Source organism: Aotus nancymaae, unplaced genomic scaffold (genome assembly GCF_030222135.1).
Source record: "Aotus nancymaae isolate 86718 unplaced genomic scaffold, 86718_ANA_hifiasm-v0.15.2.pri h1tg000002l, whole genome shotgun sequence".
Lineage (NCBI taxonomy): Eukaryota > Metazoa > Chordata > Mammalia > Primates > Aotidae > Aotus > Aotus nancymaae.
The window spans coordinates 6,568,500-6,585,569 of record NW_026988413.1 but is presented as its reverse complement, the minus strand read 5'-3'; the positions used below and the strand labels follow the sequence as shown (position 1 = coordinate 6,585,569).

The window sequence follows — 17,070 nt, the reverse complement described above, 5'->3', positions numbered from 1 at the left end:
AAAGAAATCAAAAGGGAAAATCTATCAATGTGGTTATCATATTTACAAATCAAGGAAAAATAATCATCTCGATAAATGCAGAAAAAAATGAGATACAAATGCAGTCAGACTTCTGTGTCCATGGGTTCCCCATCTGTAAATCCAAATGACTATGGATCAAAAACATACATTGATTATTTTATTACTCTCTCTAACTGTATACTCCGTGAAGACTGGAATTCTGTTCTATTCACTGCTGCACCCTCAACACCTAACAGCACCAGATGAAACATAAGCACTCAATATATGTTTTGTTGAATGAATAAATGGTTCTGTAACTCAGGACAAAAATATGAATTAAATTACAAATATTTAGATAACAGCCTAACAATTCTGAAAATAAGCAAGCTACAGTTCTGCCTCCACTGAACAAAATAGTAATATTTCACAGGGAGTCAAACTTTAAAACAAAGCCACTTAATACTGGATGTTGTTGACATTAAGCTAAGTGATAAGAAATAAGAGACTTTAACACCATAAAGGAAGAGGCAAAAGTGTCATAATTAGCAGAAAATATCACCAATGTCTATTTAGAAAATACAAGTTTATCACGTGAAATGTTAAGAGTTCTTTAAGACTGTCAGATCAACATAGTAACATACAAGCATAAACTTTCCTATACAGCATATTGAACAAACAGTAAAAATAATCTATTCTACTGTAATGGAAAGAGGTATCAACAATAAAGTTACTAGAAATAACTTTAATAAGAAATATAAAACTCTACTTATAAATATAAAAAACAGTATCTTGAGACACAAACCTTATTTAAAAAAAAAGGGACAAAGAATATGAACAAATAATTCATTTTTAAACAAGACATTCAGACAAAATTAATCAACCTATAGAGTAAGATAAAGCATTCAACTTCACCAAGTAATCAGGGAAATCGAACAATTATATGAGAAATGAAAAATACTGGCTGGGTACATTAGCTCATGTCTGTAATCCCAGCACTTTGGGAGGCCAAAGAGGGTGGGTCACTTGAGGCCAGGAGGGAGACTAGCCTGGCCAACATGGTGAAACCCCGTCTCTACTAAAAATACAAAAATTAGCCAGGCTTGGTGCTGCACACCAGTAGTACCAGCTACTCAGGAGGCTGAGACACAAGAATCGCTTGAACCTGGGAGGTGGAGGTTGCAGTGACCCAAGACTGTACAACTGCACTCCAGCCTGGGCAAAACGCAAGATTCTGTCTCAAGAAATAATAATAATAAATAATAATAAAAATTGAAAAGCAATAAATTGTTTAATCATTTTTAAAGTGAATGAATAAGAAAAACAAATTCTCGATAGAAAAATAACAAATACGGGCCGGGTGCAGTGGCTCACGCCTGTAATCCCAGCACTTTGGGAGGCTGAGGCGGGCGGATCACGAGGTCAGGAGATTGAGACCATCCTGGCCAACATGATGAAACCCCATCTCTACTAAAAATACAAAAAAATTAGCTGGGCATGGTGGCACACACTTGTAGTCTCAAGCTACTCGGTAAGCTGAGGCAGAATTGCTTGAACCCAGGAGGCAGAGATTGCAGTGAGCCGAGATCGTGCCACTGCACTACAGCCTGGGCTACAGTAGGAGACTCCGTCTCAAAAAAAAAAAAAAGAAAGAAAGAAAAATAACAAATATGGTCCAACAACTGAAAAAGTGAAATAGTCTCTAAACACACGAGATTTTCAACCTAACAATTTTAGAAATGGAAATAAAAGCGAGGAGTATCATTTTACATAACAAATTAGCAAAGAGTGATAACGCACTCTGCTAGTCACGTTATAGGAAAACTGATACTAGTAGGAGTGTAAACTGAACAACCAGCCAGGTCAGGTGTGGTGGCTCACACCTGTAATCCCAGTACTTTGGAAGGCCAAGGTAGACAGATCACACGGTCAGGAGTTTGAGACCAGCCTGGCCAAAATGGTGAAACCCCATCTCTACTAAAAGTATAAAAATTAGCCAAGCATGGTGGTGAACACCTGTCATCCCAGCTACTCAAGAAACTGAGGTAAGAGAATGGATTGAACCCAGGAGGCAGAGGTCACAGTGAGCCAAGATCACACCACTGCACTCCAGTCTGAGCAACAGAGCGAGACTCTGTCTCCAAAAACAAAAAAAAAAAAAATTGAAGAGAAAAACACAAAGAAAAGATTCATGCAAAATCAGGTTTTCAGAAGTCCCCTGATTAAAAAATAATGTCAAACATTAAGAGGAATATCCATTTTGCTTACAGACATACCTCATTTTACCGATATTGAGTTTTGTTTTGTTTTGTTTTGTTTTCAAGATGGAGACTTGTACTGTCACCAGGGCTGGAGTGCAGTGACACAATCTCGGCTCACTGCAACCTCCACCTCCCGGGTTCAAGTGATTCTCCTGCCTTAGCCTCCCAAGCAGCTATGATTATAGGCGCCTGCCACCATGCCCAGCTAATTTCTTATATATTCTTTTCTTAGTAGAGACGGGGTTTCACTACCTTGGCCAGGATGGTTTCAAACTCCTGACCTCATGATCCATCCACCTTGGCCTCCCAAAGTGCTGGGATTACAGGCATGAGCCACCACACCTAGCCAGATGAGTTTTTTTTAAATAGTCAAAGTTTTTGGAAACCCTGCATTAAACAAGTCTTCTTTCTTTCCTTTTTTTTTTTTTGGAGACAAGAGTCTTGCTCTGTCGCCCAGGCTGGGGTGCAGTGGCACGATCTCAGCTCACTGCAACCTCCATCTCCCAGGTTCAAGCAATTCTCCTGCCTTGGCCTCCTGGGTAGCTGGGATTACAGGCACCCACAACCACGTCCAGCTAATTTTTGTATTTTTAGTGGAGACGGGGTTTCATCATGTTGGCCAGGCTGGACTTGAACTCCTGATCTCAGGTGATCCACCTACCTTGGCCTCCCTGCAAAGCGCTGGAATTACAGGTGTGAGCCACTGCGCCCAGCCTCAACAAATCTATTCATACCAATTTCCAGCAGCATGCACTCACTTTGTGTCTCTGTGTCACATTTTAGTAATCCTCGAAGTATTTTTAACTTTTTCAATTTTATTGTATCTGTGATAGTGATCTATGATCAGTCACTTTCCCCCCTTTGGTTGAGAAAGGGTCTTGTTCTGTCACCCAGGCTAGAGTGCAGTGGCACAATCACAGCTCATTGCAGCTTCAACCTTCCAGACTCAAGTGCTCAGCCTCTTGAGTAGCTGGAACTACAGCCATGTACCACCACATCCAGCTAATTTCTTTATTTTTTATAGAGATAGGGTGTCACCATGGTGCTCTGGCTAGTCTCAAACTCAAGTAATCCTCCTGCCTTGACCTGCCAAAGTACTGGGATTACAGGAGTGAGCTACCATGTTATCTTTGGTGTTGCTATTATGGTTGTTTTGGAATACCATGAACCATGCCCATATAAGATGGCTAACATATAACGCGTGTTCTGACTCCTCCACCAACTAGCCATTCCCTATCTTTCTTTCTCCTTCTTTTCAGGCCTCCTGTTTCCACAAGACACAATCATTTAAAATTATGCCAATTAGTTAACCCTAATCCCACAATGGCCTCAAAAAATTCAGGTGAAAGGAAGAGTCACATGCCTCTAACTTTAAGTGACAAGCTACACATGATTAATCTTGGTGGGGAAGGCATATCAAAAAGTGAGAAAGGCCTAAAGCTAGGCCTCTTGTACCAGTTAGTCAATTGTGAATGTAAACAAAAAATTCTTAAATGAAATTAAAAGTGCTATGTCAGTGAACATGAAACAATCTTATTGCTAATATGAACAAAGTTTTAGTGGTCCATACGGAAGATCAAAGCATCCACAACACTCCCTTAAGCAAAACGCCTAATCCATGGCAAGGCTCTAACTTTCTTCAATTCTATGAAGGCTGAGAGAGGTGAGAAAACTGCAGGAGAAAAGGTGGAAGCAAGCAGAGGTTGGTTCATGAGGAAAAATGCTCTTGTCATAACATAAAAGTGCAAAGTCAAGCAGCAAGTGCTGACGTAGAAGCTGTAGCAAGTTATCCAGAATAAGCTAAGATATTGATGGAGACAGCTATACTAAACAAGATTTTTTTATGTAGACAAAAGAGCATTCTATTAGAAGAAGATGCCATCTAGGACTCTGACAGCTAGAGAAGGAAAATCAATGCCTTGCTTCAAGAGTCAGGCTCAGGCCACACCTGTAATCCCAGCACTTTGGGAGGCCAAGGTAGGAGAACAGTTTGAGCCCAGGAGTTCAAAGCCAGCCTGGGCAACAAGGAGAGACTCTGTCTCTTTTAAAAATAATTAGTAAGTAAATAAATAAATAAATAAATAAAGCTGACTCTCTTATAAGGGGCTAATGCAGCTGGTAACCTGAAGTTAAAGCTACTGCTCATTTGCTATTCAAAAAGTCCTAGAGCTCTTAAGAATTATGCTATATGGTGTTGGGGGGGGGGGGGTGTTAAAGAAAGAAAGAAAGAAAATTTAAAAAATAAAAAAAAGAAGAAGAATTATGCTATATCTAATCTGTCTGCTCTCTACATATGGAACAACAGTCTCCTGGATGACAGCACATCTGTTTACAGGATGGCTTACTGAATATTTCCAGTCCACTGTCAAGACCTACTGCTAAGGAAAAAAAGATTCCTTTCAAAATATCAGCACTCACTAACAATGGACCAGGTCACTAAAGGGCTTTCATAGATATATTCAGGGAGATGAATGTTACTTTCATGCCTGCCAGTACAATACAACACCTATTCTGCAACCCATGTATGAATGAGTAATTACATTTTTTCAGACTTACTGTTTAAGAAATGCATTTCGTAAGGCTATAGCTGCCATAAAAACTGATTCCTGGCAGAGCATGGTGGCTCATGTCTGTAATGCCAACACTTTGGGAGGGTGAGGCGGACGGATCAATTGAAGCAAGTTCGAGACCAGCATGGCCAACATGGCAAAACCCCGTCTCTACTAAAAATGCAAAAATTAGACAGGTGTGGTGGCGCGCACCTGTAGTCCCAGATACTTCAGAGGCTGAGTCAGGAGAATAGCTTGAACCAGGAGGCAAAGGTTTCGGTGAGCTGAGATTGCACCACTGCACCCCAGCCTGGGCAACAAAGCGAGACTCCGTCTCAAAAAAAAGGGGGGATTCCTTTAGTAGGCTTGGGCAAAGTAAACTGAAAACCTTCTAGAAAAGATTCACCATTGTAGATGCCATTAAGAACATTCATAATTCATGAGAGGAAGGCAAAATATCAACATTAACAGGTATTTGGAAGAAGTTGATTCCAACGCTCACGGATGACTTAGACGGGTTCAAGACTCAAGTGGAGGAAGTCACTGCAGATGTAGCAGAAACAGCAAAAGATTTAAAAGTGGAGCCTGAAGATGTGACTACTGAATTGCTGCCATCTCATGATAAAACTTGAACAGATGAGGAGTTCTTCCTTACAAATGAGCCAAGAAAGTGGTTTCTTAAAGACGGTTGTGAATACTGTTGAATGACAAACAAACGATTTAGAATACTATATAAACTTAGTTGTCAAAGCAGTGGCAGAGTTTGAGAGGACTGACTCCAATTTTGAAAATAAGTTCTACTTACGGTAAAAATTGCTATCAAACAGCATCACGTGTTACAGAGAAATATTTCATGAAAGGAAGAGGCAATCAATGTGACAAACTTCATTGTTGTCTTATTTTAAGAAATTGCCAGAGGCACCCCAACCTCAGCAATCACTGCTGGGATCAGTCAGCTGCCACCAATATCTATCAGAAAAAATCTTACAATTTACTGAAAGTTCAGATGATCAGTAGCATTTTTTGGCAACAGAGTATTTTTAAATGAAAGTATGCACATTGGTTTTTTAAAATATAAAGCTATTGCGCATTTAATAGACTACAGTAGAATGTAAACATAATATTTACATGCACTGGTAAAATATTGGTGTGCCTTTATTTATGGTGATATTCACTTTATTGTGGTGGTCTATAATGGAACCTGCAGTACCTCTAAGGTATGCCTGTATTTACTTTGGTACTAATTCTAGATTTACCTCTGCATATATCTGGGTATTTAACTTCCTGGTCTCATGTTCCTTAAATAGTTAATATCAAACAGTAATTATGAATCATGAAGACCAATTAACAAGCCTAACTTCCAATATTTTCTTCACTCCGAAATAAATATTTCCAACAGTATATTATGCCAGAAGTTCTGGTTTTTGGGGGTGTTGTCTTAATTTTTCTGTACTCTATTTTCAACTTCAGTGAAATGAAAATATAAGCCCTATCTTCCTTACAAATTTATAAGGAATCAAATGAAATGAAATAAATAAAAGATGTCCAGTTTCTCCCATCTTCAAAAAACTTCCCCCTGCACTTCATTTCAACAACCTGGTTTGTAGAAAGCGTCCATGCATGGCCTCCCTCCATTCCCTCATCTTTCATTCATCTATTGCTCAAGGCCCTCCCAACACCACTGAAACTTATTGCAATGTCCCTTTAAAATAAAAAAAAAAGCAAATTCTAGTCCCCATCTTTCCATTCTTTCAGTTGAACTACTTTTTCCAAAACATTGTGCAAATGTAAAAAAATACCTAATTGCAGCCAGAGTGCGGTGGTTCATGCCTGTAATCCTAGCACTTTGGGAGGCCAAGGCAGAGGGATCACTTGAGTCCAGGAGTTCAAGACCAGGCTGGCAACATGGTGAAACCCCATTTCTACAAAAAATACAAAAAAAATTAGCCAAGTATAGTGGTGCATGCTTGTGGTCCCAGCTACATGGGAGGTTAAGGCAGGAGGAACACCTGAGCCCAGGAGGTGGAGGCTACAATGAGCCAAGATCACTGCATTCTAGCCTGGCCAACAGAGTAAGATCCTTTCTCAAAAAAAAATAAAAAATAAAAAAACCTAGCTATATACTGAACTATTTGTCAATTAATTTGAAATCCAAAGTCTGTCCTAAAATTATCTGAAAAATAACCAGGGAGGGGCAGGAAATGATGGTATAGATGAAATGTAGCTGATTAGCCATACATGAATAACTGTTGAAATAAAGTGATGAGAACATGGGGGTTCAATAAAACTTTTTTTTTTTTTAAACAGTGTCATTCCGTCACACAGGCTGGAGTACAGTGATGCAATCTTGGCTCACTGCAACCACTGCCTCCCGGGTTCAAGCAATTCTCTTGCCTTGGCCTCCTGAGTGCTGGAATTACAGGTGCACGCCACGACACCTGGCTAATTTTTGTATTTTTAGTAGAGACAGGGATTCACCATGTTGACCAGGCTGGTCTCAAACTCCTGACCTCGTAATCCACCTACCTTGGCCTCCCAAAGTGCTGGGATTACAGGTGTGAGCCATTGTGCCCAACCAAGTCTATTTTTATACACATTTTAAAGTTCCATAATAAAACATTTCTTAAAACTTTATTTACTACTTGATCCTAAGTACATATGTATAACTAAAGTAGCACCACAGAGTTAATATATTAGCAAGACTTATTCAACTTTTTACCCAATGAATAAATTCTTCCGATAACATCCCAGACCCGACATCCAGCCCCTACTTCAATCAATGTAAAGTATATAACAATAATTCCCAGATGGAAATACAAATATGAAAAAGAGGCATTCATCAAACTTAAGGAATAGAAACAAAAAAAATGTCCCAAATGCAGTGAAAGCACATGCACAAAAAAATAGGTTAGTCAAAAGACAAATCACTTTATGATTAGTAAAGACTTTACAAGGCAACAAAAGCAAAAACAAACAAGTGGGATGGCATTAAACTAAAAGGCTCTGCAAAGCAGAGGAAATGATTAACAAAGTGAATGGCTGGGCACAGTGGTTCATGCCTGTAATCCCAGCGCTTTTGGAGGCTGTAATGGGAGGATCACTTGCACCCATGAGTTCAAGACCAGCCTGAGTAAAACAGTGAGACCCCAGTATCTACAAAAACTAGCCAGGTACAGTATTGCACACCTGTATTCCCAGCTGCTTGGGAGGCTGAGATGGGAGGGTCATCTGAAGCCCAGAAATTCAAAGCTGCAGTCAACTATGATTGCACCACTGCACTCCTGCCTAAGTAACAGAATGAGATCTTATAATTTAAAAAATAAAAATAAAAAATAAAAAGATAGGTAGGATTTACAGACTAAAAAATGGAAAAGAGATTAGAGTGGAAAAAAGAAGGAGGGATACCAAGAATAGCCTGGGCAGGTACGACATAAGGGTAAAATTCAGCCATGTTCAAAAAGGTACAAATAAAAGCACTGAAAGGTAAGACAGACCCACCATATTTATGACTTGAATCCCAAGCTAAGAAACTGGAACACGAGTTAGCAGAGAGGCTCTGAAAGTTTTACAGCAAAAAGCATTAGAATCAGTTATATACTGGGAAAAAATAGCCTCATCATTTTAATAATCCAGATTGGGAAATTAGATCTAAAAAAGGTGTTCAATGGACAGCCTTTTGTATAGCAACTTTTGTATAGCATATTTCTTTTGTATAGCAACTTGAATGGTCATCAAGTTTTGTTCTGTTTTTAATGTACAATGAAAATCTGACTATTCGTTTATTCAACAAATATTTGAGTGCCAGCTATGTGTTAGGAACTGTTCTAAACATGCCAATAACATTTATTTAGTGGTACTGATTCTGTACTCCAAACCAATGGTTCTTTACTGGGGCAAGAGAACAATTTTTGCTGCCTAAGGGACATCTGACAATGTCTAAAGACATTTTTGGTTGTCACAGTGTGTGAGAGGGTGTACTACTGTATCTAGTGGGTGGAGGCCAGGAATGCTGCTTAACATCCTACAACGCATAGGACGTAGTTCCCACGACAAGGAATTAGCTAGCCCAATAACACCAAGGTTAAGAAATCCTGTTCTAGAGCAACACATTTCTTTTTTTTTTTTTTTTTTTTTTTTTTTGAGACGGAGTTTCGCTCTTGATACTCAGGCTGGAGTGCAATGGCGCGATCTCGGCTCACCGCAACCTCTGCCTCCTGGGTTCAGGCAATTCTCCTGCCTCAGCCTCCTGAGTAGCTGGGATTACAGGCACGCGCCACCGTGCCCAGCTAATTTTTTGTATTAGTAGAGACGGGGTTTCACCATGTCGACCAGGATGGTCTCGATCTCTTGACCTCGTGATCCACCCGCCTCGGCCTCCCAAAGTGCTGGGATTACAGGCTTGAGCCACCGCGCCCGGCCGAGCAACACATTTCTATTCCCTCTTTCATAGTAACTGTTAATAAACATTAGTTCCATTTTCTCCTATTTGAGTTCTGTAAGACAGACTTCAAAATTTCTTAAGAAATGTAACACCATTTTAATAATTTGGCAAGTAGAAGTAAAGATATCGTGAATCTTGAGATTTCACTTTCAAAAAGGTATAAGCTACATTTATTTTGCAATATAACTTTTAGAAACAAAGCTGTCTTCTCCTCCTGACACTGATTGTTCTCTTTTTTTTTTTTTTTTTTTTTTGAGAGAGAATTGGAAGGAGGAAAAAGGAAGAGAAAGAGAGAGAGAGAATGGGGAGGAGGGAGAAGGAAAAGAAAGAGGGAGAGAGAATGGGAGTATTGCTTTCTTGCCCAGGCTAGAATGCAATTTAGTAATGGGTATTGAAAAGCTCTTTTATACTGATAATTATACTTAATGATGTAGTCAGGAAGGAATAAGGGAAGAAGATAACAAACAAACAGCCAACCAATATTTAATTTAAACCTATGAAATGCTATGCGATTACTGAGGAGTGATTTACTTCCAATTATATAGTCACCTTTGGAATAGGTGTGAGGTGGTAATGTATGTTTTGTGTATTTGAAGTGGAGAGTTCTATAAATGTTTATTAAGTTTACTTGTTCCGGGTCTGAGTTCAAGTTCTGAATATCCTTGTTAATTTTCTATCTCGTTGATCTATAGAATCGTTAGCTCTTCTTGTTACATTGATCCTTTTGCCATTATGTAATGTCATTCCTCGCCTCTTTTGTTCTTTGTTGCTTTAAAGTCTACTTTATCAGAGGCGAGAATTGCATCTCCTGCTTTTTGTTTATTAGTTTATTTTTACTCTCTGTTTGATTGGTAAATCTTCCTCCTTCTCTCTGAGTCTTTGTGTATTGTTGCATGTAAGATGGGCCCGGATGCAGCATACCGATGGGTTTTGGCTTTTTATCCAATTAAAATATATATAGGTTTAATACCGGCATTTGATGCTAGCTGGCTGTTTTGCCCATTAGTTGATGTAAATTTTTTATTGTGTTAAAGTTCTTTGCTTTTTGATATATTTTTGGAAAGGCTGATATTGGTTGTTCCTTTATATGTATAGTGCTTCTTTCAGAAGCTCTTGTAAAGCAGGCCTGGTGGTGGTGAACTCTCTAAGTACTTGTTTGTTCGCAAAAGATTTAATTTTTCCTTCGCTCATAAAGTTTAGTTTGGCTGGATAGGAAATTCTGGGTTGAAAGTTCTTTTCTTTAAGGATGTTAAATATTGGTCCCCACTCTTTTCTGGCTTGTAGGGTTTCTGCTGAGAGATCTGCTGTAAGTCTGATAGGTTTCCCTTTATGGGTAACCTGACCTTTCTCTCTGGCTGCCCTTAGTATTTTCTCCTTCATTTCAACCCTAATAAATCTGGCAATTATGTGCCTTGGGGTTGGTCTTCTTGAAGAATATCTTTGTGGTGTTCTCTGTATTACCTGGAGTTGAATATTACCCTGCCTTGCCAGGTTGGGAAAATTTTCCTGAATGATATCCTGAAGAGTATTTTCCAACTTGGATTCATTCTCTTCATCACATTCAGGTACACCTATCAAACGTAAATTAGGTCTTTTCACATAGTCCCATATTTCCTGGAGACTTAGCTCATTCCTTTTCATCCTTTTTTCTGCATTCTTGTCTTCTCGTTTCATTTCACTGAGCTGGTCCTCGACTTCTGATATCCTTCCTTCTGCTTGATCGATTCGACTGTTTAAACTTGTGCATGCTTCGCGAAGTTCTCGTGTTGTGTTTTTCAGCTCCATCAATTCACTTATATTCTTCTCTAAATTGTCCATTCTCGTTAACAGTTCGTCAAACCTTTTTTCAAGGTTCTTAGTTTCTTTGCATTGGGTTAGAACAAGTTCTTTTAATTCACAGAAGTTTCTTATCACCCACGTTTTGAAACCTGCTTCTGTTATTGGAACAGACGTGTAATCTATTAAGCCTTGTTCCGTTACTGATGAGGAATTGCAATCCCCTGTAGAGGGAGAGGCATTCTGATTTTGAGTATTCTCTGCCTTTTTACGCTGGTTTCTTCCCTTCATTATATATTTGTCCGTCTGTCGTCTTTATAATTACCGGCTTTCTAACTGGGTCTCTGACGTCCAACTTGTTGATTCCCTGCGCCGAGATCTGAGCAATCCACTGAGCCGGCCAAAACAGTGGTGTTAAGATTGATGGTGCTTTTCTGCCCGGGAATCTCCGGACTCTGCACCAAGAACTGGCGTGCTAAGGCACCAGCAAAACCACCACGCCGGCCACAAGAGTCGCCCTGGCGACCCGTGGGGCTCCTCCACTGGGAATCTCCTGGTCCGTGAGCAACAAATATTCGTCTGAAAGTGTGGCGTCCTCTTGTTCTTTGCGCTTTCACTGGGAGGTACGTGCCCGAGCTGCTAATCATCAGCCATCTTGGATTACCTTCTGATTGTTCTCAAAAACTCTGCTAAAAGCTTGGAGTGATGTTTGATTATTCCTTTTATTTTGGAGTCCTTACAGCAGTTAATCACCACATTCTGCCAGTTCTTTCCATGTGAATGCCTCATATTTCAGTGGATCCTTTTCTATTACCAATGCCATCATCTGAAACAATTTACTAACTGGTTTCTCTAGAGCTGAATGTCTGTGTCTCCTTCCCTCCCGAGCTAACCCTACTCATTAATATGGTATTTTTCACCTGCTCAAAAGTCCATATGCTTGGCTAACAACATACCAAATAAGAATCTAACTCCTGAAGCTTGACATTCAAGGCCTTTCTTCAACAACTAGCGACAATCCACTTTTCCAACTCTTTTCCCACTGCTCTCCCTCAGGAGCAGTCTTTTTTTTAGCAAAATGACTTATTCTGAGATACACAAACAATCTTTCCACGTCAGAGACATCGAAAGCCACTCAGACTTCATTGAGACAAAAGATACGCTTTCAACTCAGAAGAGCGGTAAGGGATCAACTTATAGGGAAAGCAGATCTAGCTGCGTTCTTTAAATATGACAGATAACCCCCTTGGCTCATGCTACTGTCCTTATTTATAACAGCCCCTATTTGCCTTTCCACTTCTCTGAACTCCTTCTCCTTCAAATCTACCATCTTTTCAAAACTCCAAACACAGAGTAATCTCAGCCACCACTACCGGCCCTGCCCCTACCCCACCCAATGCCTGCCTGTGACTTTCAAGTCATTTATTTGGCAATAAACTTGTCATCTCAATTTTACTAGTTCTCATTTGGATTCAGACAACTAAGATTATGATAGATTCATTCGTAAGCTGAAGGGTAAGAAAGGAGTATTTACATTCCCAGGCCAATTTTCAATGCTTTTTGGAAGATTGTTAAATTCACAATTTCCAGAACTGGCAGGGAATAGGTAAATATATAAACTCATATATTACTGGTAAGAGTATAAATCGGTGTAATTATCCTATAGTGATATCTGCCAACATTAAAAGTCTTTAAAATCTGTATACCCTTTGGCCTAGGAATTCAACTTGGAAATTTATCATGAGTAAATAATAAAGTGTACAAAGGTTTACCTATAAAGACACTCATCTCTGCATTGTTTCTAACTCTCAAAGATTGAGGGAGAGGGAAAGATTCCTTGCCCAATAAAAAAAGACTATTCAGGTGAATCATTTATTTAAGCAATGTAATACTCTGCAACTACTAAAATCCTATAGTATCATGGTTATTGACATGTAACTCTCTTAATAACTATCTTTCCTAAGTGAAAAATACAAACATGATACCACATAACTTATTTCAAATATCTCTATACATTTTTCTACTTTTCTCTATTTTATACACATCTATATATACATAATTTGTGTGTGTGGGTGTGGGTGTGTATATGCATGTATGTAAATAAAATATACCTCTAAGTCTTTGTAACCTAAAAATGGCGGAGCAAAATATTTTTATTTTCTGTCGTTGATAAATATTTATAATTTAGCTCTATTAAATTTCTTCTGATTTAGTAAACATACTTAAGGCCTATTTATAGTTGAATGGCAGTCTTACAAAACCTAACCAACCTTGGTTTAATCTATCTGTGGGAAAAGCATTTTTAGTAGGAATGTTAGTGCATCTTCCTACATTCCAATAATCAGACAGTATTTATCATCAATTATGCTGGCGACTCTCACTTTAACATAGGCTAGGCAGCTGCTAGACCAGAAATGCTAGGAAAGAATGATGACAGAAAGCTAAGGAGAAGGCTAGGAAGCCTGGAAACTCCGGGAAAGGAGAGATTATATGACACATGCTATGGGAACTAGTTTGCATGCGTGGGGCACAAAGCATACACTTAGATAATAAGGGGGTCATAAAACTAGAAAGGCAATAAACAGAATGTTATGAGCATCAACTCCAGATGCAGATTGTTTAGGCTCAATCCCACCTCTGCTTCATACTATATATATTACCTTAAGCAAGTCACTTAACTTCTCCCTGCCATTTCTGCCTCATTTGTATAATGGGGATAACAGACCCTACCGTGGAGGGTTGTCACACTAATGCATTCTGAGAATAGTGCCTGGTACTACAGTTAAGTGCTCATTAGTTATCCACACTCATCATCATCATTACTTCTATTACTATGATATGAAGAGTTGCGCTGCTAGGACGGCAGCAACAACTTTTCAACATCAATCACTTTTTTAGATGGCCTCCTTTCTAGCCTTGTTAGTTGCTCAAGTTCTGAAAAGAACAAGAACTAGGACGCTCTAAGGAGATACGAGAGGCAGACGCGTATGTGTATGTGTGTATACGCGTGAGTGTGTGCACGTGCATGCGTGCAGGCACATATAGACGAAGGAGGAATCAAGAGTAATACCAAGAATGAGAATCAAATCTGTATAAGCAGTTCAGAGAAAGGGCATCATGAGTCACTCTCCTCAGTTCTGCCCAAGGAGTTCCACAGTTTACTGCTTATGTCATTCATTTGGATAAAACCTTTCAATGTCTCTCCATGGCCTTCAGAGCTAAATAAAGACTATTCCTTGGAAAGACTTAAAACCCATACTACTTATGCAGCCTCATCTCTTGACTCTCTTACAACAAGCTCAGTGAGCTTCCAGTCATACTGAATTTCTTCAGTTACAAATTCACTCATGTCTCAGAGCCTTTGCATATGCTGCTCCCTCTGCCTGAAAAGTAACCTCTACCTCCTCCAATAGCAAACTGCTACTTGACCTTCAAAATGCAGCTCAAGAAATCAGAGCTCTTTCCTGATTTTGAGGTAAGTGCCTCTGCTATATGCGCCCTCTACGTGCATACCACCACCACCACCACCACTACCACACAGCACTGATCCACCACGAGCCAATCACTCCTTCAAGAGATCTTGCCTTTGGGTATTTCCAGATACTTTCCTATACAGTAACAGATACATTAAAAATAATAATAATTTTAAAAATTTATTAATCACAGCTGGAAAATGTGGTGAACCTACTGAATACACTGGAAACTGGTGTTAAAAAAAAAAAAGGTAAATAAGGGCCATGCACGGTGGCTCACGTCTGTAATCCCAGCACTTTGGGAGGCCAAGGCGGGTGGATCATGAGGTCATGAATTCAAGACCAGCCTGGCACCGTGGTGAAACCCCATCTCTACTAAAAATAGAAAAATAATTAGCTGGGCATGGTGGCAGGCGTCCATAATCCCAGCTATTTGCAGGCTGAGACAGAGAACTGCTTGAACCCAGGAGGCAGAGGCTGCAGTGAGCCAAGATCATATCACTGCACCCCAGCCTGGGCAACAGAGCGAGACTCTGTCTCAAAAAAAAAAAAAAGGAAAGGTAAACAAGCAAACATTTGTTCTGCCTTTCCTATATGAACAGTTACACTAGACAACCAAATAAGACGTGATGAAAACTTTTCCCTTCATAAAAACGTATTCCAGATAATATTTAGAATAACAGAAATAGAACATCATCATTTTACAGTTCTTAATGAATCAATGGATCTAGACGTTGGTCACCAACAGTTGCTTTTATTACAAAAAGAGACAAGAATACTGTGTGCCTCCTGATGAAAGAATGCACCACAACATAAGAAACAGTCTTGTAATAAGACTGAACCAAGCCTCAGGTTCCAACTACTCATCTGGAAATACAGAGAATACAGAAATGTCAGGGATAAACTTGGTATTGAATCTCAGGGATACAATCAGCAAAATCCTGACGATGGGAAAGTCTACTCGGCTCACCACAACCTCTGCCTCCTGGGTTCAGGCAATTCTCCTGCCTCAGCCTCCCGAGTAGGTGGGATTACAGGCACGCACCACCACGCCCAGCTAATTTTTCGTATATTTAGTAGAGACGGGGTTTCACCATGTTGACCAGGATGGTCTTGATCTCTTGACCTCGTGATCCACCCGCCTCAGCCTCCCAAAGTGCTGGGATTACAGGGGTGAGCCACCGCGCCTGGCCCCTCTTAAGTCTTTACTTTTTAGAACTACATTCTCTGATATTTATAAATGAAATTATATTATGCCTGAGGCCAGGTGCAGAGGCTCATGCCTGTAATTCCAGCACTTTGGGAGGCAAGGCAGGCAGATCACCTGAGATCAGGAGTTCAAGACCATCCTGGTCAACATGGTGAAACCCCATCTCTACTAAAATAATAAATTAGCTGGGCATGGTGGCGCACGCCTGTAGTCCCAGCTACTCGGGAAGCTGAGGCAGAAGAATTGCCTGAACCCAGGAGACGGAGGTTGCAGTGAGCCGAGATCGCACCATTGCACTCCAGCCTGGGTAACAAGAGCGAAACTCTGTCTCAAAAATAAATAAATAAATAAAATTAAGAGTGACACTGGTTGGGCACAGTGGCTCATGCCTCTAATTGCAGAATTTTGGGAGGCAGAGGTAGGCAGATCATGAGGTCAGGAGATGGGAGACCATCCTGGCTAACACGGTAAAACCTCATCTCTACTAAAAAGACAAAAAATTAGCCGGGCAAAATGGCAGGCACCTGTAATCCCAGCTACTCAGGAGGTGAGGCAGGAGAATTGCCTGAACCCGGGAGGTAGAGGTTGCGGTGAGCTGAGATTATGCCACTGTACTCCAGAGTCTGGGTGACAGAGCAAGACTCCATCTCAAAAAAGAAAAAAAAAAGAGTGACATTTATGTCACTCTGTTTGTGGTATTTTGTTACAGCAGCTCTAGCAAACTAATAGGAGAGGCTTCCAGTTTATACTATTTAAATTTTCTATTTTCTTTCCTTTTTGAAGCAGGGTTTCACTCTGTAACCCCTGCTGGAGTGTAGTGGCACAATCACAGCTCACAGTAGCCTCAAACTCGGCCTCAAGCAATCCTCCCAAATAGCTGGGACTATAGGCATGTATCACCACACCTAGCTAATTTTTATTTTCTGTATAGATGGAGTCTCACTATGTTAACTCGAGCTGGTCTTGAACTCTTAGGCTCAAGTGATCCTCCAGCCTTGTACTCTCAAAGTGCTGGGATTACAGGTTAAGCCACTGCACTCAGCCTACATGAACTTCTTTTAAACTAACAGGGGTTATGTGAACAGTAGAATTATGGTCCTCATTATGCTGGTCGTACTTAAAACCTCTCCCCCCGGAAAAAAGGTAAAAACATGCAGCCATAAAAAGGAATGAAATGTCCTTCACAGCAAGATGCATGGAGCTGGAGGCTACCAATACCACATGGTCTCACTTGTAAGTGCGAGCTAAACAATGAGTACTGGCCGGGTGCGGTGGCTCACACCTGTAATCCCAGCACTTTGAGAAGCCAAGGTGGGGGGATCACCTGAGGTCAGAAGTTCGAGACCAGTTGGTCTCGAACATG

The 17,070-nt window shown here is 40.2% G+C and overlaps 1 protein-coding gene across 15 annotated transcripts in view; it reads right to left on the bottom strand.

Annotated features, from left to right (window-relative positions):
* The window catches only part of KMT2C (lysine methyltransferase 2C), a 303,740-nt gene that overhangs the window by 242,951 nt on the left and 43,719 nt on the right, over positions 1-17,070 (bottom strand). For 8 of the 15 annotated variants that reach the window (XM_012442810.2, XM_012442835.2, XM_012442824.2 and 5 more), the window contains exon 1: positions 6,607-6,908. The exons of 3 other annotated variants lie outside the window; for them this stretch is intronic. In XM_012442810.2, the coding sequence (XP_012298233.2) occupies positions 6,607-6,635 (29 nt within the window). In that variant the 5' untranslated portion in view covers positions 6,636-6,908. Of the gene's footprint in view, positions 1-6,606; positions 6,922-17,070 lie in introns of those variants that run through there. 4 more of the 15 variants (XM_012442830.2, XM_012442842.2, XM_012442857.2 and 1 more) reach the window with 2 other exon arrangements.